The 27,782-nt window shown below is 41.8% G+C and overlaps 1 protein-coding gene across 2 annotated transcripts in view; it reads left to right on the top strand.

Moving 5' to 3' along the window:
• Positions 1 to 20,067, top strand: part of ASCC3 (activating signal cointegrator 1 complex subunit 3) — a 407,532-nt gene extending 387,465 nt beyond the window's left edge. For both annotated transcript variants that reach the window (XM_060237502.1, XM_060237501.1), the window contains exons 38-42: positions 4,639 to 4,790; positions 6,284 to 6,425; positions 17,768 to 17,977; positions 18,960 to 19,135; positions 19,221 to 20,067. In XM_060237502.1, coding sequence (XP_060093485.1) covers positions 4,639 to 4,790; positions 6,284 to 6,425; positions 17,768 to 17,977; positions 18,960 to 19,135; positions 19,221 to 19,368 — 828 coding nt within the window. In that variant the 3' untranslated portion in view covers positions 19,369 to 20,067. The remainder of the gene's footprint in view (positions 1 to 4,638; positions 4,791 to 6,283; positions 6,426 to 17,767; positions 17,978 to 18,959; positions 19,136 to 19,220) is intronic.
• The last annotated feature ends 7,715 nt before the right edge of the window (positions 20,068 to 27,782 follow it).

The raw sequence follows: 27,782 nt of genomic DNA, 5'->3' as shown, positions 1-27,782 counted from the left end.
GGTTGTTGACAGTGTAGTTCTCATAGCGGAAATGGCTGGTTTGGAGGGTGGATCTATGGCATTATACCTGTTGGATGTCCCTCCCCTCCTCAAACCACACCCTCCCCAGGCTTCACCTCTCAAATCTCCAGGAATTTCCCAACCTGAATTTGGCAACGCTATCTCCTTCCCACCAACAGCCAACCTACTTTTATCTTCCCCTCTATCTTCAGCTGTCTCCCTCCTCCCTCCTCCCCCATCTCACAACCTCTACTTAGGAAACTACAGTCTTTGTCCAAAATGGCAACCAAAACAGCTTACATTATTGTCCCCTTTTTATCTGCACAACATCCCTGGGAGGTAGGTTAAGCACAAAGTATGAGAGTGGTCCAAAATATTCTGTAAGGGAAGATCTTGTCTCACTAACCTGTTAGAGTTCTTTGAAGGATGAGCAAACATGGACAAAGAGGACCCAATAGATGTTGTTTACCTTGACTTCCAGAAAGCTTTTGATAAAGTTCCTCATCAAAGGCTCCTAAGTAAGCTCAAAAGTCATGGGGTAAAACGACAAGTTCTCTGGTGGGTCAAAAACTGGCTAATTAATAGGAAACAAAGAGTGAATATAAATGGACAATTTTCTCAGTGAAGAATAGCAAGCAGTGGAATGCCGCATGGCTCAGTACTGGGCCCAGTGCTTTTTAACTTTTTCATTAATTATTTGAGTTGGGAGTAAGCAGGGAAGTGGCTTAGTTTCTGGATGACATTAAATTGTTCAGGGTGGTAAGAACCAGAGAAGATCTGTGGAGGGTGGGTGAATGGGCATCAACATGGCAAATGAGATTCAACATGGCCAAGTGCAAAGTAATGCACATTGGGGCCAAAAATCCTAACTATAAATACAAGTCGATGGGATGTGAACTGAAGGAGACTGACCAAGAGAGAGATCTTGGGGTCATGGTAGATAACTCACTGAAAATGTTGAGACAATGTGTGACTTCAATAAAAAAAAAAGCCAATGCTATGCTGGGAATTATTAGGAAAGGAATTGAAAATAAATCAGCCAGTATCTTAATGCCGGTGTATAAATCAATGGTGTGGCCTCATTTGGAGTACTATGTACAATTCTGGTCACTGCACCTCAAAAAAGATATTATACCTTTGGAAAAATGCAGAAAGAGGCAACTAGAATGATTAAAGGGTTGGAACACTTTCCCTATGAAGAAAGGTTAAAACGCTTGGGGCTCTTTAGCTTGGAGAAACGGCGACTGAGGGGAGATATGATAGAGGTTTACAGGATTATGCATGGGATAGAGAAGGTAGAGAAAGAAGTAGTTTTCTCCCTTTCTCACAATATGAGAACTCGTGGGCACTCAGTGAAATTGCTGAGCAGTTGGGTTAGAATGGATAGAAGGAAGTTGTTCTTCACCCAAAGGGTAACTAACACATGGAATTCACTGCCACAGGAGGTGGTGGTGGCTACAAACATAGCCAGCTTCAAGAGGGGATTGGATAAACATGGAGCAGAGGTCCATCAGTGGCTATTAGCCACAGTGTATTGTTGGAACTCTCTGTCTGGAGCAAGTGATGCTCTGTATTCTTGGTGCTTGGGAGAGGCAACAGGATGAGGGCTTCTGGTGGACTGATGGACCTCCTGATGGCACCGGGGGGGTTTGGCCATTGTATGATGCAGAGTATTGGACTGAATGGGCCACTGACCTGATCCATCATGGCTTCTCTTATGTTCTTATCACCCAGTCAGCTTCCACAGCAAGATGGGAATCTTAAACTAAGTCTCACAGACCCTATTCTGAAGCTCTAACTTCTGTACCACACTGGCTTTCTTAGTGTGGCTGCTGTTGAACAGTAGGTAGCTAGAGTTGCCAGGTCTGGGTTGAAAAATACCTGGAGATTTTGGGGTGGAGCTGGGAGAGGGTGGGATTTGGGGGGGGGGGGCTCAGCATGGTACAATGCCATAGAGTCTACTCTTCAAAGCAGCCCTTTTCTCCAGAGGAACTGATTTCTGCCAGCTGGAGATCAGCTGTGAAAGCGGGAGATCTTCAGACCCCACCTGGAGGCTGGCAACTCTAAGTAGCCAAGCTTACTTTAGTCATGCAAGTCAAGTGATAGCAAGTCGCCCAGAGGGTGCTGCCAGGCCAAGGGTTGCAAACCTCCTGGTGGGACCTGAAGACTCTCCCCCCACTCCCAAATTATGACTGTACTTTAGACAACAGGAGTCTATCTCTGGAGAAAATGGCTGCTTTGGAGGGTGAACTCTGCCTCTCCCTTCCCTAAACCTTGTCCTCCTCAAATTCCACAACAAAATCTCTAGAAATTTCTGACCTGAATTTTCTAACCCTTGCAATGGGTTGCTATGGTTGCCTAGTAACAGCCACTGAGGAAATCCATTTTTTAAAGCTATAGGCACTCCATTTATCATTTTTGGCTTTTTGAAACTGCTGTGTGTGTTTAAATTTCACGTTTTTCTGCAAACCTAGGGCCTTTTCCAGGTTTTTAGAAAGATCTGTCCTGTCAGTTCACAGGTGCAGTCACTGCAGTCCAAAGATACTCTGACTTTGCTATTAGAATGTAAGATTGTATTGTCATTGCAGACTGCACTGTGTGTACATTTCAGTGAAAGTGATGGATAAGGCAGTAGTTAACTTGTAAGAGCCAATGAGTTAAGAACTGAAAGAAAAGAGAAAAAAAATAAAAAGAGAAAAAAACAAATTGAATGTTAGAAGTATGGCTAGAGGAAGAATTTATGGTAATACTACTTCAAAGGATTTGTATTTTGTGCATTCTGGAAACACCATGTCACTTAAGAGTTAAATTGGAGGCATGTTTTCATGGCAACTATTCATATTTGCAGCCTGATACTACAAGTAACAATTAGAAATTAAATAGTTACCTCAGAAAAAAGAAAATGCCTGATGCCCCAGCTTGAGAATAGGGTTCTAACCATGTAAAGTTCACATCCATATAAGTTCTGCAGTGGTTTCCACTGCGTAGATGGGAAGGGGCATGTGCTCAACACATGTGATCAGATGTGATCACAGCAGTGACTATGTGAGTTACAGGAAAGGAAACCATCTTAAGGAATTTAGGCTGAAAGAGACAGGGCTCCAAATGCTGCAGGAAATCAAGCCAGAGACTGTGGAACATCATAATAAGATGCTCACCCAATGACCCATTCACTGTTCAGTTATTGCCAGCTATGACTTTCAGTCTTCGCAAGTAGCTGTGACCAAAGTGTTTTACTTGATACATGTGAAGAGAAGATTGAGGCTAGAATCGCTCTGACAGAATGTTAGATATTACTTCCCTGTTTCTGTTCCCTTGCCACTATCCAAAAACCAAAGTTATGATGGTGGTGGTAACCGTTTTCATTTAATTTTTTCTATCATAAATAAGAAGGCAATATTTTAAAGTATTTTGAACATCAATATTGTTTGTTCCTTGTTGAGACATGAAACATGTTGAAATGAAGGCAAAACTATTAGTTTAAGCTCTTATCCCACCCCACCTCCAGCTTTGTGTGGCTTTAAACTCAACATTTCTCCAGGATCAGTGTAATTTAATTGAAATAGCTCTGCATGTGTAAACAACTCCTTTGTTTAAAGAAGATTCCACTGTTTAGTTGGCCTTAAGTAAATGCTGCCTTTTGTTTGTCTGTAAAAGATTTGATTAAATGTACAGGGTAATATATACAGCTTAGTGTTCCTCTAGTGGGATGTAAAAAAAAGTCTGAAGTATACATTCCAGCATCAAAACACAGATCCTTGACGCTCTCAGTTTAAAAAACAAAACTGTAGTTTGTTTTTTGACATTGGAATAAAGTATCTGTTTTCAGTGCTTTCCGTGTCTTAATAGCTTTCCAGATACATTAATGAAAGGTCAACATTCTTACTTTTTAAATTATTTATACCTGGTTGAGTGCTACATTTTTAAAAACAGGCGTGTTTGAAAGGTGTAACTTTACTTCAGCATAGCATTGCTTACAGGGCTGCTAACTGGGTTAGGAAATTTCCTGGAGATTTGGCCACTCAATTTCCATTTTATTTTAACAGGTAGTCCTTGTGGGTACACGAAGAATTGTAAATATTGGCCTGATTTAAACAGTACTCCATAAAGTCATTTTTCTGGGCTGGAGGATTTTCAGAAATGGAATGTGATATAGTGTGGGGATCTGTGGCAGAAAAGGGGGGAAACAGTTATTTCTCCTCCCTCTCACAAGAGTAGTGCTTTTCTATTTGCAGGAGGGGATAATTTGGATCTTTTAATGATCAACACACCCCTAGTTGTAGCTGTTTGCACAACTGGTTTTTAGTACAAGAGATTTAGACCTTAGGTTGCTGTGCTTTAGAATCTGTACCAATGTCACCTAGTTAGGCGTTCAGGAGCAAACATGGAAAATAAGATAGTATTATAACTTTGTAGTGAATAATTTTTCTCAATGACTATCTGATGTGTAAACCAGTCCAAACTTTAGAAATACTTTATTTAGAAATTATATTTACAAATGTTTGGTCAAACCAGGTGATTCCCGTTTATATTAACAGGAATTGATGCAACTAAAGTAGTAACAGTGCATGAAGTTACTTTGTATTTGTGTGAGAAATTTAAAGAAAATCATTTAAATTGTCTTTTTTTTTTATTTAGGCAATGTTAGATGTTGCAGCAAACCAGGGCTGGTTGGTAACTGCTCTCAATATAACTAATTTGATACAGATGCTGATTCAGGGACAATGGAATCATGAATCAACTTTGCTTAGTATACCTAATGTAGAAAACCATCATCTTTATCTTTTCAGGTACATGTTTCCTTTTATGTTGAGAATTTGATAGTTATGTGCAATTAAAATATTAAATAGCAAAAAAAATTATCTTCTTGTGCTTTGTGTGGTAACCTTTTAAATATTATTAAAATCTATCTCTCAGTTGTTCAAATACTTAGAAAGTCTTGTCTTATGGGGATGATACACAGGGCTTATTTTCTGAGAGAATGCAGCTGAACATAGTTCTGGAACCTCTTTGTGGAAACAATTTTTTCCAAAAAACCCTTTAAAAGTTATTTGGGGGCACCCATATGTCTCCCTCATTTCCCCCTTGAGAGTTCCAGCACCTCTTTTTCCAGGAAAAAGCCCAGTATACGTAAAAATGTTTGAACGAAGCCAGGATTGTCCTATCACAGTAAGAATGTATATTATAAACTTATTCTTTTCAGTGGGGATTGTAGGATAAGAAGCAGGAGAGAATTACCCAGAATATTTGCATAATAAAAGTGTCAAATAATGCCTGATTTATATGCCTCACATAGCAAAGGTGCTTCACTTGCCTCTCTTACTCATACACATACAACTTAAGCCAAAAGCACCTTGCAGACACTTGATTGTGGAGATAACTTGTTCATATGATCTCCCCCTCATTCTTGAGCTTTATGGCTAAGAAGAGATTTTAATATGAACTCTCAAAGTTTAATATGATCTCTCCACTACACTATTAGATACTATTGTATCTGACTGAAAATCCTACAAATAGACTGGTTTATTATTGTTTCAGGATGGCACTGTTGTTTATATAATGATTGATGATAATCATCTTCATTCATATAAATTGGATGCCATAAAAATTGCAGTATTCCTACATTCAGATGAAAATTCTAAGCATTTCTTTTGCATTTTGAGCAAATATCTGGAGACATGGCATTAAAATGTTCAAAATAATCATGTTATGAAAATATCTTTCCATATCCCATATCAGTAGTTGCCAGTATATAGATTGCAGTATTTGAATTGTGTTCTTCAGAGAAGAATCCTAATTAGAGTAAATAGACCACTACTCTCATCTTGGTTATGAATGCATAAAGATTCATGCAGGAGATTGTCATCTTGTTAATTTTAAATTGTAAACTGAAATCAATAATATTAATCTACATGGTAAAGATCTTTCACTTCTTATTAAAACAGTTTAAAGCAAGAGGGTAACTGCTTAATGATCTTTGACCCTGGATTGTGGTGCAAATAGTCTCATAATTGATCCCGTTTTTAAGCTATGTAGTCATCAGAACTTTCCAGTGTGACGAGTCTAAAAAAATTAAAATGAAACTAAAACAGTTTTGTTTTAGTTTCATTGATCCAAAAAGCTATTAATGTGACCTTCCAAGAGAGAGTGCCACTTAAAATAGGTTAAACATTCCCTTTTTAAAGTGCTTTCTTTCTATCACCTTCTCATGTTTTCTCCCTAATTTCTCATTTTGCATTCCCAAGTTTCATATGTTCATTAGATATGTTTGTTGTTTTACCAGGAAATGGAACCAAGGGAAAAGGAAGAGCAGTTACCAAGGGCCCATTGAGTGTCTTCCTGAACTGATAGCTGCGTGTGATGGGAAAGAAAATATTTTTGCTTCCATTGTAGACCGTGATCTGAATACTGCATATATTAAACAGGTAATATTTCTATCTTGCCTGTATGTTATTGGATGGCAAGTTATATGGAACAAGTCCATTTGTCACTTCTATAGAGCAGTTCAGGGTGTGTGTGTGTGTATCATGTTTTATATATATATACACATACATACATATATACACATACACCTAAAAATGTATTTGATAATTGGCAGGAAAATACTGGTTCATTCCAACACTGTCGCACAGTCTAAATTCCCACATTTTGCATAATTTCGACCATTAACTCAGCCCTGGAGCCAAAAGTTACTTGTCAAAGCCAGCAGTAATTGCATTAGGCAGCAAGTTCACATGCATTCCAAATGGATTGGCTTTCCCCACCACAACTCATCTTTGTTCCAAAAGCTGCTAGTGCCCATGAAACACTTGTGTGGAATATGTATTCATTGTACTGTAACCTCCAATTACTTCTCTCCTCTCTGAGGAGACAGCCAAGTTGCAATATGCTACATAGGAACATCTCACCCAGGGTTTGACAGTGTGTACGAAGATAACTTTGGAACTTTGAAATAGCACTTGAATGTCATTTTATTGTAATGTTTTTATACTGTTGTTGTTTTATCATGAATTGTGAGGCGCCCTGAGCCTGCTTTGGCGGGGAGGGTGGGATATAAATCAACTAAACTAAACTAAACTAAGCTATATTCCCACCTGATTTCCAGCTGGGTTTTACAACTATTCTGTTTCCACTTTCAGATTCTGGGATATTGAACTAAGACTTTGGTCTCTGAAGGTTTTTAAAAAATATATATTGTCCTTTGTATAACAAGAACAAATATAGTAATAAGTAAAGTATAATAGGCCTAATATGTTCTTGACTACAGATGTTTGTTTGTATGAGGTTCAGTGTTGTTTTCAAGCTGATGCAGGTGAATTCCAGTGTGACTTTTACAGTTTGGTTTGGTTTCACAGTAGCCACTGTACAAAAATGGCTCATATCCATAGTGAGGATGAAGTGACTGAACTTGAATGTATGTGTGCATATTTGTGTCTTTGATGCATTTATACCTTTTGTATTATTTGTGTGTCTACACACAATTTATATTAAAATTCATATAAATAGGTTATGTTATGTTCTAATACAAAAGAATTCACACAGATTAGTTTGAGACATCTAATATGACTCATGTCTAGAACAACTATAAATGCAGATCAAGCACCTTTCTGTCATGCTGGACTGAGTTTGTTGTGTTGACCATCAAATTGGATAAATTGATGTCCTCTACTCCCTTTTTTTTTAGGTGAGGGTAAAATTACAGTGTGATATATTACGGGTGATAAAAGATTGTCATAAATTGAGGCATTTTCTGGGCTCAAGAATATTTAATTAAATTGCAGGTTCACGTGACACTAAAACACCTTTTGCAGTTTTCAGTCAAATATTCTTGGTGAACAACATAAGGATAATATGAAATGTCCTTGCTTATCTGCTCAACTAAAATGTGGCTTTAAGTTTAAGTTTGATTGGATTTATATCCCACCCTCCCCGCCAAGGCAAGCTCAGGGCGGCTCACAACCAAAAATCACAATAACAATTCAGCCAACAATTACATTTAAACAATATCAACACAAACAAAAGATGATCACTTTAGTGCCCATGACTGACAGTGTGTATTGTTATATAAAATATCATCAAAAATTTTATGAAAGATGTCTTTAAATCAAAACAAGACTTTTAACAACATATTCCAAGTGTAATACATGTTGACTTCATTCCAAGCTATAGATGTGTTAAAAAATTAGAACATTGTTATAATTAGTTCAGGGAGAACTCAGAAGTAAACTAACTCAATTTATTTGCATAAATTGCTGTTCTGTTATCTTTAAAACCAAATGCAAATTGGCTCCGTCTGATACGATGATGGTTATTTGGCTCAAAAGTGCTTCAATTTGCGTAGCAATCTGGTGTCGTCTCTGCAGTGAGGCGATCCCAGGTAACATACAAATCCTGAATTATTCCAGAAATTAGTATGTTTAAAGCATCAATTTAAGTGCTAATTGCAGTAGTAATGAGAAAAAGCAGTACTACTGTGAGATTTGCATCTACTTCCCCATCAGTATGCCTGGAACGGTGGCTGACTGGCAGAGGATTTGGCTGCTAATTAAATAATTGTATGCATGGCAGTGTTCTCGTCTGATTCAATAGATGAAGATTAATCCTCAGATAAATATGTTTGGCTGGTACTGAAATGTTTTAGCAGTTTCTTCAAAAATAGCTTTTGTGTATGTGATGCATCCATATCTTTTGGACTATGCATGTGTCTGTTTAATGTGTCAGTAACATACGCTTATGACTACAGTGCGTGTATGTAAGCAAAATAAAATACCTTATACTGTAATTTTCACGTAAAAACTCTCAGTTGAGTTTCAGGTGGGTACATCATTCATTTTGAAGGAAATCATGAATGTACAGAATAAAAAAATAGCTCATAAATCTTTTGTCACATTGCTACATGTTATGTACCTGCCACATAATTTTCATAAAGGACATTATAAAGATTAATTAGATTTATTTCATCATTAAGGAAAAAAAACCCTTACAGAAAAAGAGATGTGAATGACCTGTAAAACTGAACCTAATCTCCGTGGGCGTGATTGTCTTGCAGTGTGGGCACAGCAACTACAAAAGATTCTGATAAAGGTTTAACGGAACAGTTCATTTCTCATTCATGCCATCCAAGCATCTCTAACTTCAGGCAGCCCAGAGGGCTGGAAGGGGTTATGGGAGGCTGCCCAAACCTCCCATTTCCCTTGCCCTTCCATAGCACTAACTGCACACATTCCTGTGTACAGAAAAACAGGTGGTTGGAAGTCCTTTTGAAAGCTTCCATGCACAGACTGCACACCACATATTTCCTGGATATAAACTTAGGAGAAGATGGCTGGTCAAATTCTGAAAAAAAATGTGTGAGACATAGTATGCCAATATAGGATGCTTACATGTTGCAGGAATGTTTGTGTTAGTATAAAAGTATGGAAGTAAATATGGAAGCTCAAATACTTTGGCCACCAAAGGAGAAGAGAGCACTCACTGGAGAAGATCCTGATGCTGGGAAAGACAGAAGGCAAAAGAAGAAGGGAACGGCAAAAGATGAGATGGCTGGACAGCGTTACTGATGTAACAAACACGAATTTGAGCAGATTTCGGAAGATGGTGGAAGACAGAAGGGCCGGACATGACTTTGTCCATGGGGTTGCAAAGAGTCAGACTCGACTGTGAGACTGAACAACAACAAAAAATGGAAGTAAAAATTGTGCACAGAGCCAGTGTCATGGGTAGAGTGTCAGATTTGAATCTGGAAGATGTTCATTATTATGCCATGCTCACAAGCCAACATGACACATGGTAGGGAGGGCCACTATGCTCATGGTAAAGGGCTACTTTGCCTTTCCCCGTTCCAAATAAGAACAGCAGCATGGGATTCTGACAGAGTTCTCTCCTTACAGGCGGTTCACTGCTTTGCATGAACCAATGGAGAGAAATGGGTGTGAGCAGCTAAGGTGCACAGGAAATAAGGCTGACAGAACTACTTCTGCTGGGTTCATGGAAATGGGGAAGGTATTTAAGCAACCCAGTGTGGAAGCAAGTGAACAGGCAAAACCAAAGTTACGAACTCTTTCAGCCAATGACAGTTAAAAATGTTGGTCACTTAGAGTTCAACTGTTGATTAGAGAGTAAAAAGAATTGTTGAACAGGTTGATTTTTTTTTAAAGTTGTGAAAAACTACCATGTAGTAAAGACTGTGGCAGTTGGAAGCCATTTTAAAAAAACATTAAAGATTCAATCACTTGGTTTCAATAAGCAACTTAGAACTGTGGATAACTTTACATAAGAATTTGAACTTTTGGGTAATTATCTGAACTGATCCTCTGAACTCTCTGTGGTTTGCCTTATCACTAATTAGCACTTCAGTGACTCACTCATTATGGATTATGTTGGGAAGATTTAATTCAGAATGTAATTATAAGTAGTTTTCAGTGGCTTATAGAAGAATACTTTAATCAGTAAGGGTAAGGCTTTTTTTAATTTGGGCATACAGTAATCTTCAAAAAGCATGTGTAGTACTCTTGAGAGGTTTATATTTGCTTTATTTGTGTGAAAGTATTTAAATAAGAGGCTAAGGACTAAAATATTTATGGTAACAATTCTGACAATTACATAAAAACATACACAAAACCCATGGAATCTTATTAAAATATGTGGGGATCCCACCTTTAAGAAGAGATATACTGAAGAGCTATACTGATGGTTTATTAGCATGAGGTTTCATGGTAGCCATATTTGTTTTCTTGTTTATGACTACCGTAAACTTATTTAGCTTAAAGGTCTTTCTTTGCAACAAGCCAGTGGAAGCTTTTGGTAGACACCAACTAGTATGTTCTACATAGCACCATCATCCAGTTTTATTTTTCAAAATAATTGGAAATTTAGAGAGTAATGGAATGCACGTGGCAAGCTGATTTAGTGACTGTGTGCCAAGCATGCATGTGTTTGTATTATTTAAATCAATATTGGTTAATCAGGAGCCTATGAAATTCATTGAGTTTACCTCATAACTTTCCATGACCCCTCTCCTATTCTCTGATTATCCTACCACTCCTTTCTATGGAATTCTCAGCTCCTTTTTAGTAACAGTGGCTTACACTAGTAAGAAGGGGAGGAACATTGCAACAGAGGAGCATTGTGTCAGAGTGTGCAGAAAGAAAGAAGAAAAGTGGAACCAAAGAAGAGGTTTAAGAAGAATTACTGGATTCAGAGTTCTGGCTGCAGAAGGCAAAGAGGCTGAGAGAAGGAGGAGACAGTAAATTACTGCAGATTCACTGGCTGCTACAATAATGTTAGGCAGCGTGGACCTGCGTGGCTTTTATCAAATCTTTCAGTGGCTCCTAATCCAGATTATGCTAAATCATATAATTCTCAGTAGTAGGGTACTCTTCACTGAAATGAGCTCAGATCTCTCTCGGCTTGGCTTCGCGAACGAAGATTTAAGAAGGGTGCAATAGTCCACGTTTGCTGCAGGCTCGCTGGTGGCTGACAAGACCAATGCGGGACAGGCAGGTCCGGCCACAGTAGCTGCAGGGAAAAGTCTGATTTGGGGTTGGTGCTGTAGCAGTGCGATTCTTCCTCAATCTCCTTTTGTCCTCAAGACCAGCTATGCGTGCGTTCTCAAAGGAAGAGACAGCCTGGTGGATGGTGTGCCTCCATGCTTTGCGATCTGAGGCTAGGTCAGACCACTGGTGATGGTTGATGTGACAGGTGCTAAGGGATTTCTTCAAGGAGTCCTTGTACCTCTTCTTTGGTGCCCCTCTATTTCGATGGCCGGTGGAGAGTTCGCCATACAGGGCAATCTTGGGAAGGCGGTGGTTTTCCATCCTAGAAATATGCCCTGCCCAGCGCAGCTGCGTCTTCAACAGCAGTGCCTCGATGCTGGTAACCTCTGCCCGCTTGAGGACTTCAGTGTTGGTCACAAAGTCACTCCAGTGGATGTTGAGGATGGTGCGAAGGCAGCGCTGATGAAAGCGCTCAAGGAGTCGCAGGTGATGACGGTATAAAACCCACGATTCGGAGCCATAGATGAGGGTTGTCATCACAACAGCTTTGTAAACATTGATCTTTGTGCCTTTTTTCAGATGCTTGTTGCTCCACACTCTTTTGTGCAGTCGGCCAAATGCACGGTTTGCCTTTGCCAGCCTGTTGTCAATCTCCTTGTCGATCTTGGCATCTGAGGAGATGATGCACCCCAGGTAGCTGAACTGCTGGACTGTCTTCAGAACTGATTCACCCACAGTGATGCAGGGAGGGTGATAATCTTCCTGGGGTGCAGGCTGGTGGAGAACTTCTGTCTTCTTCAGACTAACTTCTAGGCCGAATAGCTTGGCAGCCTCTGCAAAGCAGGACGTCATATGCTGCAGAGCTGATGCCGAGTGGGAGATGAGTGCAGCATCATCAGCAAACAGTAGCTCTCGGATGAGTTTTTCCATTGTCTTGGAGTGTGCCTTTAGTCGCCTCAGGTTGAACAGGCTGCCATCGGTGCGATAGCGGATGTAGACACCATCGTCCTCATCTAGATCTACTGCGGCTCTTTGAAGCATCATGCTAAAGAAGATCGTAAAGAGAGTTGGCGCAAGAACGCAGCCTTGCTTTACACCTGTGCCTATTGGGAAGGACTCCGAGAGGTCGTTGCAGTGTCTGACTTGGCCTCGCTGGTCTTCGTGTAGCTGGATGATCATGCTGAGGAACCTTGGGGGACATCCTAAACGTTCCAAGATTTGCCACAGGCCTTTCCTGCTAACGGTATCGAAAGCTTTGGTAAGGTCGACAAACGTCACATACAGACCCTTGTTCTGTTCCCTGCATTTCTCTTGGAGCTGCCTGAGAACAAATACCATGTCGGTGGTGCTCCTGTTAGCTCTGAAGCCGCACTGGCTCTCTGGGAGGAGTTCTTCTGCAATGGTGGGCACCAGTCTGTTCAGGAGTATTCTGGCAAGGATTTTGCCTGCGATGGAGAGCAGGGTTATCCCCCGGTAGTTGGAGCAGTCTGACTTTTCCCCTTTGTTCTTGTATAGGGTGATGATGATTGCATCGCGAAAGTCTTGTGGTAATTTGCCTTGTTCCCAGCAGGTGACAAGTACTTTGTGAAGTGAGCTATGTAGTACTGTGCCCCCATGCTTCCAGATCTCTGGTGGAATTCCATCAACTCCTGCTGCCTTGCCACTTTTCAGTTGCTTGATGGCTTTAACAGTCTCTTCTAGGGTGGGGATCTCATCCAACTCTGTTTTCACCGGTTGAAGTGGGGTGAGGTGGATTGCTGAATCTTGAACAACGCGGTTGGCACTGAAGAGAACCTGAAAATACTCCGACCACCGGTTCAGTATGGATGCCTTGTCTGTGAGGAGCACTTGGCCGTCTGCACTATGCAAGGGACTCTGAGACTGATATGATGGACCATATACTGCCTTCAGGGCTTCGTAGAACCCTCTTAAATCACCAGTGTCTGCACACAGCTGGGTTCTCTCTGCAAGCTTGGTCCACCACTCGTTCTGAATGTCTCGAAGCTTGCGCTGGAAGTTGCTACATGCAGCGCGAAAGGTTGCTTTTTTCCCAGGACAGGAGGGCTGAGCAAGATGTGCTTGGTAGGCAGATCTCTTTTTTGCCAGTAATTCTTGGATCTCTTGATTGTTCTCATCAAACCAGTCCTTGTTCTTCCTTGTGGAGAACCCGAGGACTTCTTCAGAGATCTGCAGGATGGTAGTTTTTAGGTGTTCCCAGAGTGCTTCTGGAGAAGGGTCTGTGGGGCAACTGAGGTCCTCAATTCTTGACTGGAGTTTTGCCTGGAAGGCAGATTTAACTTCGGCTGACTGGAGGCTGCCAACCTGAAACTTCCTCCGAGGGATACCTCCTCTCCTGGGTGTGGGTTTAAAGTGAAGACGGAGATTGCAGCGTACAAGACGATGATCCGTATGACATTCTGCGCTGGGCATTACTCGGGTGTGTAAGACATCCCGAAGGTCTCTCTGGCGCACCAGAATGTAGTCGATAAGGTGCCAATGCTTGGACCGTGGGTGCATCCAGGTTGTCTTCAGACTGTTCTTCTGCTGGAAGATAGTGTTGGTGATGGTGAGCTGGTGCTCCATGCAGAATTCTAGCAGGAGGCGCCCGTTGTCATTGCAGTTGCCAATGCCGTGTTTGCCAAGTACTCCTTTCCAGGCTTCCGAGTCTTTACCTACTCTGGCATTGAAGTCGCCAAGGATGATCACCTTGTCCTCTGTAGGGGTCTTCCGTACGAGGTTGCGTAGATCAGCATAGAACTTGTTCTTTTCTGCAGGATCTGCTTGAAGGGTTGGGGCATACACACTGAAGAGTGTTGCATGCTGCTTGTTTTGAAGTGGGAGGCGCATGGACATGATGCGATCTGAGTGACCTGTTGGAAGGTTTTCGAGTTTGGAGGCAATGGAGTTCCTGACCATGAAGCCAACGCCAGAAAGGCGGCTCTCAGCCTTTGACTTACCCGACCAGTAGAGGGTATAGCCAGCACCGTGTTCTTGAAGACTACCTTCCTCAGGGAAACGGACCTCACTGAGAGCTGCTATGTCGATATTCAACCTGAGAAGTTCGTGGGCAATGAGAGCAGAGCGTCGTTCAGGGCGACCACTGCCTACTGTGTCAAGCATGGTTCTGATGTTCCAACACGCAAGCTTTAGTCTTTGCACACTTTGTGAGGCAGGTGCATGCCTTTTCTTTGTTGTTATTTTTCGACCGCAAGTAAGGATGCCCGTTGACCGCGGCTAGCCAACTGGGGTGGGGGAGACGAGCTTTGTTTAGGCCACCTTTTCTAGGCCCCTCTCCGTGTGGAGCAAGCAGTGCTGTCCCTAGATAAGGCTGCTTGGTCGTTCAGGGTGCTGCCGAAAGATGCTTTCGTCTCCGGGTTAGCATCAGGCGACCAATATCCTGAACCGCCTATATGCAGGATCGGGACTGCGGCTTCCAGTGGCACCTTCCACCTGCCGTTTCGCCCCTTGCCTATCGCTGCAGGACTTGATGCGTTGTGGGTTGTGTGTGTGGATATGCCCTTCAGGCCTGCGCAGAGGAATTTTTTAGGTGAAGCGCAGTGTGCGCGGTACTGGCTCCACCCTTTCACCTGGGGGTCATCTGCCATGGCCCAGTAAGCCGGGACGCCGGCAGTGAGTCCTCCAGGTGGTAGGTGTTACATTAACGAGCTCTATCTGCCCGGGTTTGATGTTAGAGTTTTCCTTCTCTTAGGCTGGCAAGGTTGGTGGGCCCAGCCTGCCCATCCGGTTATACCGCCGGACAATTCGGTCGCACCATGACGTAGCAAACTCTGTGAAAACGGGGGGGACCAGCGAGAAGGTGTTGCTACGGATGCAGTAATGCAGGAGAGGCCATTGCAGTGACCATCTGCCAGGCATAGCCAGACAGTGACCACGCGGCGTTCACTACACCGGGAGAGGAGAGGCTATGTATTGCGCATGCACTTTCCCTGGGGGGGTAGGATTCCCAGAGGGAGCCCACCCCCCAAACCCCCAAGCTCAGATCTACCTGGAAAGGAACAGACCTTGTTGAGGGAGGGAGTTCCACCCAATACCTTATTCTTCTTTGACTCTGCCCATATGCCTTTCTCTCCAATCCAATACCAAATCTTTAATGGCATAACAATTGCAAATGAGAATACACGGGGTGTAAAAAGTTTAAACATTGGAGACAAAACCAAAAAGGAACAGAGATTACAAATACATTCATACATGGTCAGATTTAATTTTAAGAATGCAAGCCAAAAATTTTGCCACAGCCTCACTAACCTCCCACTCAATATCATTCAGTAAATAATGACAGGGTGGCAAAACAGACAGATCTGAGAAGAAAAGCTTGCAAAATAGTTCTATTCTGATATTATGATATATGGAACAATCAAACAATATATACTGAATTGAGTTGGGAATATTCACTCCACAGGAACAAAGTCTATCACATAAAGGGACTCGATATCTCCCCTGTAAAACTTTGGAAACGCGTTTAATCTAGCCAACATAAATGCCCTGCAATGACGTGGAATGATTAAGTCTGCTAGATAATGGGGCATTTTACCACAAAAAACATTGAGACCTAAGGATGCTGGGGAGCAGATATAAGGGTCTGTTGGGCATAGTTTCATTTCCTCCAACTCCAACAATCTCAGTTTAATACATCTGAAGATATATGACTCATCAGATGTAAGAAAATCATCAACTGCTATCCCCAACTGGTTAAGTTTGGATATAAGAACTGCAGACCAGGATGAGATATGTGGATCTCTTTTCAGACAATCAAGAAGGCTGTTAGGATCCATTCTAAATTAATTTTGAGCCAGAATTTAAACACTGCAATCCAGGCTTTTGTCTCCACCAAAGACTGACCCACTTCAGAGCAGAGAGCAAAGTAGGACACACATTTTGGCATACCAATAATTTGTCTGAAGAATGAGGCTTGAATGTCCTCCACTTTCTTAGTAAATGCTGAGATCCATATAGGGATACCATAGAGAATTTGGGCTAGCGTTTTAGCTTTGAACACTTTAATTGCTGCCGGGACTAATTGGGTGCCTCTTGCAAAGAAAAATTGTTTGATTTGAGCAACCAACCATTTAACCAAGTTGATGGTCTTGTTACAATGTGATACCCAGCTTAGCTTGTGGTTAAAAGTTGTTACCAAGTATTTAAAAAAAATTGTTTGCTCTATTGTTGCGTTGCCAATAAACCATCTCTGTGGGCACCAGCAATTTGAAAAATCAACTACTTAGATTTGGCATAATGAATAGAGAGTGAATTACAGTGACAGTAGTCATAGAAGGCATTCAAATACCTTTGCAGGCCTACTCTTGTACAAGAGAGGATGGTAGTGTCATTGGCATAAAGTAATAAGTAATAAAGCATAAAGTAATACTGCCTGCTAGTTTGGGCGGATGACCATTAATAGGGTTCAAAAATTGTGCCAGGTCGGTTAGAAATAAATTAAAAAGATATGGAGCCAGCACACAACCTCGTTTAATCCCCTTTAACACTGGGATTTTGCTAGTCAGGTCACCACTAGAAGAAAATTTCACTTGGCAAAAAGTATTGGAATTAAGTTTCCTCAAAAGAAACAGCAAACGAGGGTCCATTCCCAGGTTTCTTAGCTTAATCCATAGTTGAGCTCTATCTAGGTGCATCCAGTCACTTAATCCAAATGTTTGGCATACAATTTGGCCACTATAGATAATAAACTAATGGGGCGGAAATTTTCTGGTAACTCCAACACCCCCCCTCCCCCTTTTTGTAGATTGGGATAATTATAGAATCAAGCTAAGAGTCTGGGATGAAGCCATGCTGGTCAATGAAAGTGAACAATTTTTTTGGTTCTGCCCATATGCCTTTCTCTCCCTCACAACTCTCATTACTGCCTGCCAATGACATAGGATTAGCAAATATCTTCTATCCCAATTACCTGTTGGCCATTAATATCTAAAAATCATCTATCTTTTCACAAATATAACATAAAATATTACTATCAATTCTGTATATTGAAGTGGAATAGCTGTGTGCTGCACTCAACTTAAATTAACCTTCTCTCCAAAATTAAGAAAGAGGAATCTCCTTATTCTCCCTCTCACAATGTTGTTCTGTGATTCTATGGTATATAATATGTGGGAAAGTATGTGGCTGGAAAGAAGGTATTATGGTATTTCTGAATTTACAGAATCAAAATTTATAAAATGATTTTTTTTCAATATTTTAATGTTTGTATAGAATTTGGGATCATGTCAGTTTGTATACATTTTTCTCTCACACAGGCTTGGCACTTCTTGTCCCATTTGCCAGTTATAGAAGTTAATATGACTATTAAAGGCTGCTGGGACAACGCAGTTCAAGAACAGAGTGAAGTATTTGTCCCACTGTTTGTAACAGGCACACGAGATGACAAAAAGTGGATCAAGTTACATGCTGATCAGGAATACGTCCTCCAAGTATACTTGCAGAGGTTGCATTTTGGACTTACTAAGGTAGAATATTCATAATTGTTAAAGATTTCCACCCCCACCCCCTGCCTCAGTTCCTTACATTGTTTCCCAAGGGCCCCTTTCCCATGTTATTTCTGGACATGATAGAGTCACCATGAGATGATTTTATCACAGCAGATTCTAATTGCTAGTTTGCTAGAATCGTGAGAGCTGGTATTTACCATGTTGTGAATTCCTTTTTCCTGACCATGTCGACAGTGACAGCAGCCATACGTGTGGCCAAGATATTGATTCTCCCTTACTCTTCTGCTATGAAAATAGACTAGCTTTTATACTTAGTCTCACTTAATTACCTTCCTTATTGCAGCCTCCATCCCACATAACTTTGGTCCATGCGGGTCTCATGACATTCAGCATAGCCTTTGTGGTGTTTAAGGGGAATGCCCTCTTCCCTTTTTCATCTGCAAAAAAGCTAGCTGAATCCAACCTGTTGCTTTCTTTGATTTAGTGAAAAGGATTTCACAGAAATAATTTCTGTTTATACATGTGCACATGAAAGTTGTGTTTCTGTCCTGTTTTACACTATATTAATTTGTACTGTTAAAATTTATGCCACTAAAGGCTGACTTGACTTGATTTAGTGTCACTAAATAAGCTTTTCTGCACTTTTCTCAATTAACAATTGTAATTTTTTGTTTTAAATCCATAAGGGAAAGATTTATACTTTAAAAAAATCCACTATAAATTAATCTAGTTGTGGCCCTACATGCCTGCTGAAAGAAGGAAAATCCTATATAGCTCACTGGAATGTTCACTTCACAAAGAGCAACTCTGATCACTTTCTTAAGAAATGGGGGAAGGGAGCAGGTGATTAATACCATAAAAGCTGATAAAATGGATAATCCTATGTTGGAATGATTTGCATGTAATAGCCTATATATAGATTTGTGGGTTATTTGTACATTTTAATACTCAATTTTTTTGTATAGGTCACAGTGTTAGCTTTCGTTTTTCTTTCTTCTAGACCAAGCAAGACAGCAAAGCAATTGCACCTCGATTTCCAAAAAGCAAAGATGAAGGGTGGTTCTTGATCCTGGGAGAAGTGGACAAAAAAGAACTTATTGCTTTGAAAAGAGTAGGATATGTCAGAAATCAGAGTGCCATCTCAGTTGCATTTTATACCCCAGAAGCTCCTGGAAAGTAAGATGATATAAATGACAACTTTGTGTATTTTTGAAGTTTCACGTCTTTGAGGAAAACAAACTGAAGTGTTTTTCTTTTACAGGTACATCTACACATTGTATCTTATGAGCGACAGTTACCTTGGAATGGACCAACAGTATGACATTTATTTGAACATTCTACCGCCCAGCACTTCAGCACAGGTCAACATGGAAATTCCTGATGCCTTAAGTGACCTGGCTTTCAAATGACATGGCCTGTATAGTCTCTTGGGCCAGGATGTTCATTCTGGGAAAGGGAAACTATGTTTGCCTTAGTGCAAACAGCATCGAGCTTCAAGACCCAAGAAATTGAAAATAACTATTGTATTGATTCTGATAACAAAAAGTTAGCCACAATGGCCTTATACCTGCTCTTATTTTTTACAGTTCATTTTATAGGACTTTGATAAAGGGACTCTGTTTTTCCTATTAATTTACGTGCCATAATTGGTTTTGGCAGATTAAGGAATTGATACTTTAATTTGTAAAAATGATATTTCCCATTAGCCTACACTCTTGCAGCACATTCTGTGATTCAAAGGCATCATTGCTGTATAAAGGAAACTGCACATACCTAAAGACTTCTCTGTAGCATCTCCCACTCCTGAAAGGTGCAAGCTGCGGTTTAGAATAACACTTCGATTGACTGGAATTAGTTGTCTTACCTGTGCATTCAGGCTGCCTTTGAATCATGGCCACTGTGTGTAAAGTTGACCATATGGTCTTGGTTTTTCCCCTGTAATTTATGAAAATGTAATATTGAAGCTAGCATAATACTGATGCCAGCATCAAGAATTAATGCTGAAGTATTTTATATTTAAGACAAATGCCTTCAGCGAATTTGTCATTTCAGAATTTTCTAGTGAAATGTATATGGTGTAGTAATAAAAATTCAGCTTTTAAGCACAACATGTTTAAGTGGTCATTCTCCCCACCCACCCCCCACCCCGGCCCTTATGAAGGATTTGAGTATCTTCTGTTCCAGGGGTGAGGAGCGTCAGGCCCAAGGGCAGTTTACAGCCCTCACGATCACTTGGTCTGGTCCTTGGGGATTTCTGGGCCAAGCCAAACCACATGGCAGCCTTCCTGGGGCCTGGCTGGCAGGTGAGGATTGTAGGGCCCAGCCGCACTGTGCAGCAACCCCCCTGGGGCTTGGCTGGCTGGCAGGGATTGCAGGGCCCAGCCACGCTGTGTGGCCTCCCCCCCCCTCACATTTCTTTATTTCTGTTCTTTCCTTCCTCTCTCTCTTTCTCTCCCTCTTTCTCTCTGTGGAGCCTGAATGGTGGGCATTGTGAAGGACTGCTGCTGGGGTATGTGGGTGCCTTTAAAGGTCTGCTGGGAGCAGCTGCAGTTTCCGCATGAAGGAAGGGAGGTGGGGATACACTTGATTATCCCAGATGGTGTGGCCTAATATGTTAATGAGTGTGTGACCTAATATGCTAATATTAGGAAATGTGGTCTAATATGCTAATGAGTTCCCGCTGGGCTTTTTCTACAAAAAAAGCCCTGGAGCTAGGCATTTGTCTAGGGCAGCAGGCCGGGTGTGTGTGTGTGCCAAATTAGGCTCACCCCACATGACTTCAAATAGAAAAACAATTATTTGCATTAATTTCCTGTTCTGAATCATTCTCCCTTGGCGGAGCAATGTTTTTTAAGTTGATAATTTTGTATGGTCTGCGAATGATGTTATAAATATCCAAATGGCCCTTGGCAGAAAAAGGGTTCCCCACCCCTGTTCTATTCATTTAATCAGATGTGGCTTTAAAATTAGATAAAAATAGTCCAACCTGATATTTGGAACTTTAAGGAACAATCCATATTTGATGTTTGTAGAAGGTTGAGTAAAATACTCTGCAGTGGGGATACTGGTATTTCTTTCCCTAAGATGTTGAAACAAAGTTGTGCTTTGCCCATGAGAGTGACATCACTGTTGCACTTCTCAAATCTATACAGAAGCAGCTTTTGTGACTGGGCAAGCAGTTTTCCACCTAATGTGCCAGGTATTTTATCATACATATCATGCATTCACGCTACACTAAATGTGTTTTGCAACTTAATTTTTGCTGTTCTTACATAGTGAAAATCCAGTTGCAAAACACATTATTTAGTGCAGTGTGACCACACCCATAATAAATAAATAGAGGTTTAGAATGACAGCCCAGTGATGCTCCTCTCTCCTCTTGTACTGTCTGTCATTGGAGAAAACCAGTTTTGCGTATTGGTTGAGTGTAGATAGATCCAAGTGGGCAGCCGTGTTGGTTTGAAGCAGTAGAACAAAGTAGAAGTCAAGTGCACCTTTAAGACCAACAGTTTTATTCAGAATGTAAGCTTTCATGTGCTCTAAGCACACTTCATCAGACAAGGAATCAGGTCTGATGAAGTGTGCTTATACCACACAAAAGCTTACATTCTAAATAAAACTTTGTTGGTCTTAAAGGTGCACTTGACTTCTACTTGGCTAAGTGTGTGAACTCTTATCTGAGAGAACCCAGTTTGATTCCCTACTCCTCCACTTGCAGCTGTTGGAATGGTCTTGGGTCAGCCATAGCTTTTGCAGAGTTGTTCTTGAAAGGGCAGCTTCTGTGAGAGCTCTCTCAGCCCCACCTACTCACAGGGTGTTTGTTGTTGGGGAGGAGGGTAAAGGAGATTGTGAGCCACTCTGAGATTCAGAGTGAAGGACGGGATACAAATCCAATATCTTCCATTTTGCCTAGCATTCTTGGTGGAATCTTTCTAATACTCCAAGATTACGCTCTTTATGCCACTAAATAAAAACAGTGGGTTACTTCCTTTCAGTTGGAGTGGTTCTTCACTAGATAAGGGCTGGTGTTTACTTAGCGAAGCATTGTCCAACAAAAAGATAATTGTGTTCAAGCTGTCCTTCCACTAGTACAAAGTACTGTGCAGGGTACTGCACAAGAAATTCCGCATCTTTCCATGAAGAACTTGCACCAAAGTTCACTAAGAAGTGCTATATAATGATTGTCTTCAGCTGGCAGCATTTAGGATCCAATCAGTAAACTCAGAAGTCACAGAATAAGAGAATGGGTACCTTTATGGATTAAAAATTGGTTAAGTTTTAGGAATCAAAAAACAGGAATAAACTGACAGTTCTCACAATGGAGGGAAGTAAACAGTGGGGTCCCACAAGGTTCAGTACTGGGGCAGTACTATTTAATTTGTTCATAAATGATCTACAACTGGGATTGAGTAATGTAGGTGCTACTAGTAGTGGTGGCCAGGTTTGCAGATGACACAAAATTATTCAGGATGGGGAAAACCCAGGCTGACTGTGAAGAGCTCCAGGGGGATCTCCAAAAGTTGAGTGAGCGGGCAGCAATGTGGTAGATGAAGTTCTGTGTTGATTAATGTTATATGCACATCAAACAAACAAAAAACACCCTTCAGGTTTAGGCTAACAGGATCTAAATTTGCAGAAACTGAGAGGGGAAAAGATCTTGGGGTTGTAATAGATAGCTCAGTGAAAGTGTCAACCCAGTATGCTGCAGCAGTGAAAAAGGCAAATTCTTTGTTAGGGACTATGTACCAGATGTCTATGTACCAATGCTCAAAGATTGGTCAATAAGAAGGAAGATCTTGAGCTTCTAATGCAGACAGAGGTATATGATTTAGTAAACATTACAGAGACTTGGTGGGATGATTCCCATGACTGGAATGTAGTAGTAGATGGATATGAATTGTTCAAGAAAAACCAAAAGAATTGAAGACGCAGAGTGGCACAGTATTTGAGGAGAGGATTTGTTTATCAGGAAATAGTGGAGGAGGGGGGTGACAGCCCAGTGGAAAGTATCTGGATGAGGATAAGGGAAGGAAGGACAGTCTACTACAGACCTCCTGACCAAGATGAAGAGGTTGATGCTTCTCTCCTTGAACAGCTTGACAGGGCATCCAAACAACATGACCTGGTAGTTATGGGTTTCTTTAACTTCCCTGATGTGTGCTGGGAGACCAACTCTGCAAAGCATCCACGGTTATGAATGTTCCTGACCTATCTGGCCAACAACTTTCTTCATCAAATGGTGAAGGAAGCTACAAGGGCTTGGCCTTACTCTACTTAATACTTAATATTAACCAACAGGGTGGTGGTGGTGGAGACCTTAGGGGGAAGAGATCATGTCCCTGCTAGAATTCCTTTTGCTGTGGAGGATCAAGAAAGTTTGTAGCCACACATGTCTGTTAGATCTCAGTATGGCAGACTAAATAAACTCAGATGCATTATGAAAATCATTCCACGGGCAAGACTGCTGGACGGGAAAGTGAGGGGCGGACTGTCCTAAAAAAGAGCTCTTGCAAGCTCAAGCCATCACTATTCCAACAAGATGGAAACATGGTACGGGATCCAAAAAGTCAATATGGATGAACAGAGAACTCTGTGATGTGCTAAGGGAGAAAAAGGAAATGAACATGGATGTACCTGTAAAGAAATGGAGGCAAGGAGACTTCCGGGGTTGGAACATGGTGAGCTGACCTGTTTCTCTCAGGAGAAGCAGACTGGAATCTTTGTTTTGGGCATAAAAGGCATTCTAATGCCTGCTGCCTACATTTTCCAGTAAAGGAATCTGTCTAAGACATGCTGGATAATTTTGAGGGGACTTACTTTGGCTGACAAGAGATCCCAGGAGGGGGTTTTTTCGGCTTTGAGGAATCCCCGATGAAGAATTGCATTCCATCGTCTACGAAGAATCTCCAGAGTCATTAAAATGATATAAACTCATCAAGATTCCAGCTTTCTATGGACTATAATAATATCTGAAGGCAAAGTGTACGGTATTAACAAGAATAGACTTCGTTAAGGTAAAAGATCCTTATCTATCACTCCAGGACTAAAATAAGACTGTTAAAAGAAAAGATTTAAGATCTAGAACTATTTGTAAAAGCACAAAATCAAGGAGAAGTGGAAGGGGGTGAAAGTGGAATTTTTTGGAGCTAAGAGAAAGCAGAAAAGTAAAGAAAAATACTTGCTGTTTTAAATTCCTTTGGCTTTAGAAAAAAAAAAACCCAGCCATAACATAGCTGCAGACTCTTACTACAAAACAGGAAGTGACGCTTTGTTTTCAACTATTATGGGATTTACAACCATCGAGAACGAAACTTCACGGCCAGAGAGTCAGGAAGTAAGTGCTGAGAGAAGGGGAATCTTCAAGCATCCGGGTCTTTTCTAGAGCCAGAAACCATAGAGAAACGTTGGCGGCCATTACAGAAAGGTCAAAGGTTTTACATTTAAAAAAAAAGAAATGGAGGCAAGGACGTACCTCTAAAGAAGAGTATCTTTGGGTTACTAGGCACTGTTGGTCAGCCATCAGAGAGACCAAAGCTCACAATAAGCTAAAGCTGGCCAGAGAGGCTTGTTACAACAAGAAAATGGAGAAACTCTGACAGAGGACAGAAAGAGAACAGAAGACTTAATGCCTATTTTGTGTCAATTTTGTTCCTGAAGAAGAGTACAGCCTCATCTAGAGATGGTAGTAGGCAAGGTGCAGCATACAGGATGCTGGAGGACATGAACAGAGAGGTGGCTGAGAAGCACATGGCCACATTGAATGAGTACACATCCCCCCAGGCCAGATGGTATGCACTCAAGAATGCTCACAGAACTTTCTAGAGAGCTTGCAGAGTCTTTGTCATCTTCCAGACTTCTTGGAGGATGGGAGATTTACCAGAAGACTGGAGGAGGACAGATGTTATCCCAGTTTTCAAAAAAGGGAGAAGGGATGACCCAGGAAACTACAGGCCAGTTAGTCTGACCTCAATCCCAGGAAGATTCTGGAACAGATTTTAAAGGGATCAATCTGCGAGCATCTAAATAACAACTTGGTGGTCCAGGAAAGTCAGCACAGATTTGTCCTCAACAGGACCTTCCAGACCAACCTCATTTCCTTCTTTGATTGAGTTGATGTTGTTTATCTGGATTTCAGTAAAGCTTTTGACAGAGTTCTCCATGATGTTCTGATGGGTAAACTAGAAGACTGTAGACTGGATTCTAGGATAGCAACAGCTGCCAAGCTGGCATCCCCTCCTCTCCACTCCTTGATGAGGATCCCCTGCTCCTGATGCAGTGTCCAGAAAGCAGGAAGTACTTTAACATGATGCCATCAGGGTTTGGAATCTGTTTTTGAATTAATTAGTTTTATTGATCCATTTTTAACTCATTGTTGTACATCACCTAGAGCCTGGCTTCAGCAAGGATGGGGCAGTTCATCAAGCCATAATAATAATAGTTATGTGAATAGGGAACTGGTTGGAGAACTGCACTCGAAGAGTAGTTGTCAGTGACATTACATCTGAATGGAGGGAGGTATCTAGTGGGGTGCCACGGAGCTCAGTTATGGACCCAGTACTTTTCAATATTTTTATCAATGAACTGGAGGAGGTTGTGGAGGGGCTACTCATTAAATTTGCAGATGACACCAAATTGGGAGGAGCAGTGAACACACCAGAAAATAGAGATAAAATTCAAGGAGATCTGAACACACTGGAAAAGCGGAAGGAAGTGAACAAGATGCAATTTAACAAGGATAAGTGCTGGAGTTCTACATGTGGGTAATAAAAATGAGGAACATGCATCCTGGATGGGAGATACACTTCTGAGAAGCAGCGTGTGTGAACAAGATCTTGTGGATCAGGTGGACTGTAAGTTAAATATGAGCAGCCAGTGTGTTGCTGTGACAAAAAAGGCTAACATGATCTTAGTGTATATCAACAGAGGCCTAATGTTCAAATTGGAAGATGTCATAGTCCCATTGTACACTGCATTGGCCAGTATTGTGTGCAGCTCTGGAGGTCTCACTTCAAGAAGGATATGGAAAGAGCGGGGCAGGTACAGAGGAGAGTGACAATGATGATCAGAAGCCTGGAGTCTAAGCCCTATGAGAAAAGGCTGAGGGACTTGGGAATGTTCAGTCTGGAGAAGAGAGAAGATTGAGAGGGGACATGATTGCTCTCTTTAAGTATTTGAAGGGCTGTCACTTAGAGGGCAGGGAGCTATTCCTGTTGTTCCAGAGAATAGCACTCGCAATAATAGGCTTAAATTAAGGGTGAGAAAATACTGAATTGATATTAGGAAAAATGAAATAAAATTTTGGGTAGAGGGGCCCCCCACTCTGGCTGCCCCCACTCTCTCCGCCTCCATTACTCCAGTGGCCCTTGATCTCACCGTGGCTCTGGCGGCCTTGCCCCCCTCCACAGCGCCCCCCCCTCCAACCCACCTGGTGAAGGCCCACCTCTCCTTTCCCTTCCCTTTGCACCCCTCCCAGCATGCTGCCTGCCCAACGCCCGTGCCTCCACCGGCTCACCCCCGCCCCTCCTTTCCCTTTCCATTGCCTCCCCCCCCCCGCACGCAATTGCAGCACACTGCGCCTGGACCCTGCCATGATCGTGGGGTGAGGAGGCAAAGGGAAGGGAAAGGAGGGGCAGATGGTGGCAGTAGCAGTGGCTAAGTGTGTCCCCCTCCTGGCAGAGGCAAAGGGAGGGGGTGGAGAGCTTGTCCCTGGGAGTCCAGGACTCGACGAGGCCCACTGTGGGCCCTTTGCAAGCAGAGAAGCGTGGAGGGGAGCCCCCTGGCTGGCCCGCTTTGCCCACACTTAGACCCCCCTCCCTCCTCCTCCAGCTGGGCAGGAGCTTTCTTGGGTGCGGGACGGGACTCCAGGGCCAGATGGCCCCGTTTGCACTGAGGGTTGCTCCTGAGAGCCCTTAGTGCAAATGCCACCCCTGCTGAACAGCAGCACCCCTGGAGGCCCAGGGGGAAGGGGGGTTAATAGAGGGGCTGTGCCCCCCGGTGGCTATGGACCTGAGTGAGATCCCCATCACTGGCAGTCTTTAAGCAGCAGCTGGACAAACACATGTCGAGGATACCGTAGACTGATCCTGCATTGAGCAAGGGGTAGTACTAGATGGCCTATGTGGCACCTTCCAATTCTATGATTATTAGGAAAGACGTTGAAAATAAAATGGCTACTATTATAATGCTGCCATATAGATCTATGATGCAACTTTGTTTGGAACAGTGTGTACATTTTTTATCACTGTATCTCAAAAAGGATATTGCAGAGCTGGAAAAAGTCCAAAAGAGAAGATGATTAGGAGAATAGAGCATCTTCCCTACAAGGAAAGGCTTCCTAATATTTAACCAGAAATTATTTTGATTTAATTTCAACCCGTTGATTCTGGTCCAACTTTTTTGGGCAACAGAAAACAGAAATCTTTACTGTATTTACAGATGCACCTAGATATGGCTTTATGATGCTCAGATTGATAGAGCAAATACTGCACAAGAGGACAATCAATGTGATTATAATGTTCAAAGGCTTCAGATACTTAATAATTTTCTATGTGTTGTGGCTGGATTTCAATCTCACAAGGTCTTGTCCACCTAGCTCTTAAAAGAGTATAGCGAGTGGTATGGATTTAGTCTCACATGGTGCTTTGTTTAACCCTTGACTTAATGGACTGGACTGCATAGCTCAGGATGAAATTTGACTTCCTCCTTCAGTATGACTGGATCTTACTTTTTAAAAAATCTATTGTCTACTGCACAAGATGAAACTACATGCAACATACAATTACATTCCAATAATGTTTCCTCTTGTCAAGTTTGTAAACTATAT

This window comes from Heteronotia binoei, chromosome 1 (assembly GCF_032191835.1).
Source record: "Heteronotia binoei isolate CCM8104 ecotype False Entrance Well chromosome 1, APGP_CSIRO_Hbin_v1, whole genome shotgun sequence".
Taxonomy (NCBI): Eukaryota; Metazoa; Chordata; class Lepidosauria; order Squamata; family Gekkonidae; genus Heteronotia; species Heteronotia binoei.
The sequence above is the reverse complement of the archived record's forward strand: the minus strand, read 5'-3'. Positions and strand labels throughout refer to the sequence as shown.